The sequence below is a fragment of the Diceros bicornis genome, chromosome X, assembly GCF_020826845.1.
Source record: "Diceros bicornis minor isolate mBicDic1 chromosome X, mDicBic1.mat.cur, whole genome shotgun sequence".
NCBI classification, from domain to species: domain Eukaryota; kingdom Metazoa; phylum Chordata; class Mammalia; order Perissodactyla; family Rhinocerotidae; genus Diceros; species Diceros bicornis.
Window position 1 is genome coordinate 94,681,518 of NC_080781.1, and position 4,041 is coordinate 94,685,558.

Consider the following 4,041-nt stretch of genomic DNA (forward strand, 5'->3'; position numbering starts at 1 on the left):
CTTCTCACTCTGCCAGGAATTGGGGCTTGGGATCCCAAGGAAGGGAGGGGGTTTGGAAGTAGGCTTAACAGCTGCTTTGTAGGAGACAGAGAACTACACACTGTAGGCACTCAGCAAGTGGCAACCGTTATTGCTGTAATTGTGCACTGAATGCGCAGGGGTGGGCCGCCGAGTGGTCCCCAAGGACGCGAACAAACCCCAAGGATGCTGACGTGCCTCTCTAGGCCAGCAGCCAAGGAAAGACACCTTCACTGAGGGATTTCTCTGTATCTGGCACCAGGCACTGTGCTGCCCACTTCACAGGTGTCGTCTTAGTCTTCCCAACATTCCATCTTAATTCCACCAAAAGCCCCTCCACTCCCCCACCCCCGCCCCCAGCCCCTCATTGAGGCTTATCCTGAACACTGCAGCCCACCTCTCCTCCTGCCTCCTGTGAGCACTGTTAAGTGTGCAATTGTCAGGGAGCAAAAGCCCCAGTTAGTTAGCACTGATTGTGTATTTTTGTCTTTCTCTCCATGCAGACCATAGACTCAAGGACGAGTACCGCGGCTTGTTTTTGCCGATCAAAGCATACAACTTTATTGATGATACATAGAAATGCAGGCTTGGGTGGATGAGGTTAAGTCAGTAGAGCACATAGAAGGGGCGTGTACTTCTTGATGAACAGGTTCATTATCCATCAGCTCACATAGAAGAAAGAGTAAATGAAAAAGAATTCAACCTAAGCAGCAACAAATTGCATTTTCAGCACAAGCTCCGATATGTGTCTGGTCTCCACAAAACGGTCCAGCTTACACAGGGAGACCACCACAGGCAAGGTATCCCTTGTGACGCTATAACATGATGTTTTTTATCCACAGCTGGCAGCTGAAATCATCCCTTCACCGCAGGAAGAAGGCTGCAAGGGAGTAATTTACAATGTGCATTGCCTGCAGACTGCAGAACCAAGAAGTTACTCAGAGCTCCGTGGGAGCCCTGCCTGCCTGGCCACTAAGAGTGTGGTCCTCTGTTTAGCAAGTGTTAACTTTTACCCCATGAGGTGCTGATTGGCTAAGGCTGGATCTTCAGTAGCACCCACTGCAGATTCTTTGACCGAGAACACAAGGGTGCGTTCGCCCAACGGGTTTGGGGTGGATTCAGTCCCATTCTGTTCCAGATAGCCATTTAAGAGGCCAGGGTGTCTGGGAGAACCTGTCTGTTTCCGTTCCTGATAAAGAGGGACGTGAATGAGAGCAGCATTTGGGCACCCAGCAATTCCCCTGCCAAGACTGGCTTTTCAGACAAACCCATCAACGATTTCAAAACCTGAACCTCAGCACATCCACTTCCCTCTGATATCAAAGGAAACTTCAAGTCTGAAACGGACTTGGCAAGCATGTTATTAATAACTGTCATGCTTATTAACAAGTTTAATCCGGCCTGCTGCAGAAATGAGTTGCAGCAATGTGACACAGTCTCTCGACACACTTCATTGATGTACATCTTAATTTGGCCCTGATTTTCGACACTCGCGTTCAAGTTATTCAGGGCACATAATGCCTTCTCCTTAACAGCGGGGTCCGGAGTGCGGATCAGGTTTCCAACAATGGAGAGGCTGGCCAAAGGACTATTGATATCGTGGCTAAATGAAAAGCCAGCTTCCTTGGGCTGAGCAAACAACATTTTTCCCTGAATGAAAGGACACTTGGAGAGGTCAAGAACACAACTGAAATTTTTAAAGCTTTGAGTACTCCAAGTGTTTTTATGTTCATAGGGAAATGGGCGCTGTTTTATTCCGTGTGTTCGGTTGGCCTTTCCCCCACCTGTGGACCTGTCCTCAGTGCCACCGGGGGCCCCAGGTTCAGTCCAATCCCCATCCTCACTCCAGGGCCGAGCCATAGTTGTGAAATCAAACCAAATCTCGGGCTCCTCCGCATCCAGGTCCTCGTCATCATCCCAGTCCTCTTCTTCCTCCTCTGACTTCTCACTGTCATCTCTTCCTATGGTTAGTTTGTAAACGCAGTAGCAGGCACCAGCCCCAATCATCAATCCTGCAGCCATCCAACCCACTTCCCGAGCCCGGCCCATGCTCAAGTCAGTGCCTGCCTTGGGGCAGGACAGGAGAGGGCCTTGCTCCACCTGATTGAAGAGGATTCTTAGGGCCAAGGTGAGTAATGGTGAAGGGTAGCTGTCTTCAGCCTCTCCCAGGCCCCCGTAGCTCTCTTGTGATGAATCTATGGGTGAAAAATTGTATTAGGGCTTTGGGCTGTGCCTGAGTTTGTGCCTAACCAGGCAGACAGAGTGGAGTTGAATTCTGGTTGAGAGAGGTGGATTATTAGGAAACTATTTCTTTGTTCTTTTCTGTCATTTTCTATCTACCTTCAGGATCCACCATTTCTCTTCCAGGCTCCACAGAGAAGGGCAGGAGGTGGGGCTGTGCTATGATTGCTAGGAGGGTGACATGGAGAGTCTAACTGTCAGGTAGTCTACTCCTCTACCACACCCCGCCCCCAAAGATTCACAGGCAGTCTGTCCCACCAACCTCTACCAAAGTCAGGTAAATTCCTTCTTCTTCCTTTATCTTCTGTTGTCAGTGCTCCTTCCACAGTGATTGATGGACAGTCTGGCAGAAGGACAGATGGAAAGGCAGATAGCTGGCAGTGGAGAACTGAAAGTGTAGTGGATGGATCAGCACTGAGAACACAGGTCCCAATACAAGCTTTTCTGAATTTTCAGCCTTTGAGTTTAAAATATTTCTCACACCCTCCCGACTTTCCTAACGCGGGCTTCCCGTCCGCCCCCCCCCCCCCCCGCCCCTTGTCGTCCGCCATTTCCCCAGCAAAGGCCGCCACACCCCTTTCCCTGCACTGAAATGGGAGGGGGTGTGGGGAAAGAAGGGGCCGGGAGAGGGCGACTCGGACCCGGCCGGCACAGATCCTAGCCCTCCCGTCCTCCGCCACCCCCATCGCCACCCCCACCCAGGGTCCAGGGCTCACTCCACCTTCACAGCGACCTGCACCGCCCCAACGCAGTTTGCTCCTTCCCTCACCGCGACTTTTGCGGCGATCTATGGGCCAACAGACCTACAAGCCTGCAGACAGAAAGGGGACCTAGGGGACAGAGTGCTTGGTGGACGGAGCAGCACTCGGGGCACGAGTGCCCTGATTGTGGAACCTGTCTTTTCTCGGAGTCTCTGTAACCACCATTCACTCCCCTCACCCCTGCCAGAAGCCCGTCAGTTCTCTCTACTAAAATGGGCACAAGGAGGGGCGGCGGTATTTAGAAAGCAGGCGAAAAAGGGACACAGCCCCTATCGGCCCGAACCTGGATCCGTGGCACTCTTGGCCCTCTCCTACCTCCACCTCCCTTCAAGCAGCGCTCATGCTCCTACCGACCTGCACGGTCCGCGGCGAGTTTCCTTCTTCCTCACATGCCTGCAGAGTAATAGGGGGCTGTTACCCAGACCGAGGCGACTAACAGGACTTCTGCTCTAGGCAGCTCTTGGTCACGTGACAATCACGTCACCAGTGAGCTCTGGCCCCCAATTTCCACTCCCACAAGCAGTGCGGCAGGCGCCAGCCTGCCCCGTACCTCCCCCCATCACACTGGGCCCTGTCACTCTTTTCCTCTGTAACAATACCAGAAACCAGAAGTGGTCCTGGCTCTGTGGTGTTTGAATCTGCCTTTCTCTAATTACAGGAAGGGGCACCATTTTTAGCTGGGTCTACCGTTCACTTATACTTCTTCTTGGGGAAATGTCTTATTCTTTCCTTGGCTCTGAGACTCCTGTCCCCCCTTCCTTAATTTCTATCCCTTCCCACATCAAGTTTCTGCATCAAAATTGAAGGGTGGGGGGCAGAAAAGAAAGCCCAAGTGGTAGTGAGGTTTTTATTAATATTTTTGATAAATTTATATTCTATTTTGTCCTTTCTTCATTTTTTATTGACTCAAGCTACACTATTTTGTAATCAGAAAATACAATCAAGCTATTTCACATGAAGAACAAAATTCGAGACTTAAAAAAAATATATGTGTGTGTGTAATAAACAAGATTTTCCAGTT

General features: G+C 50.8%; 1 protein-coding gene across 3 annotated transcripts; it reads right to left on the bottom strand.

The window, feature by feature from the left end:
- Window positions 1-552: 552 nt before the first annotated feature.
- LOC131401250 (protein ARMCX6-like) lies at window positions 553-3,458 on the bottom strand. Of its 3 annotated transcripts, none has more exons than XM_058536374.1 (3): window positions 3,375-3,458; window positions 2,528-2,647; window positions 553-2,213 (listed from the first exon to the last, which is right to left on the bottom strand). In XM_058536374.1, the coding sequence occupies exon 3, from the start codon at window positions 2,065-2,067 to the stop codon at window positions 1,165-1,167; it is 903 nt and encodes a 300-aa protein (XP_058392357.1). In that variant the 5' UTR covers window positions 2,068-2,213; window positions 2,528-2,647; window positions 3,375-3,458; the 3' UTR covers window positions 553-1,164. The 3 variants fall into 3 exon arrangements, with proteins under 3 accessions (XP_058392357.1, XP_058392355.1, XP_058392356.1); XM_058536372.1 differs by having other exon boundaries at window positions 2,522-2,647; XM_058536373.1 differs by having other exon boundaries at window positions 2,522-2,647; window positions 3,336-3,431.
- Window positions 3,459-4,041: the final 583 nt, after the last annotated feature.

What these genes read in the sequence shown, in the direction of transcription:
- LOC131401250 (XM_058536374.1), bottom strand. Translation starts at nt 2,067, where the DNA reads ATGGGCCGGGCTCGGGAAGTGGGTTGGATGGCTGCAGGATTGATGATT.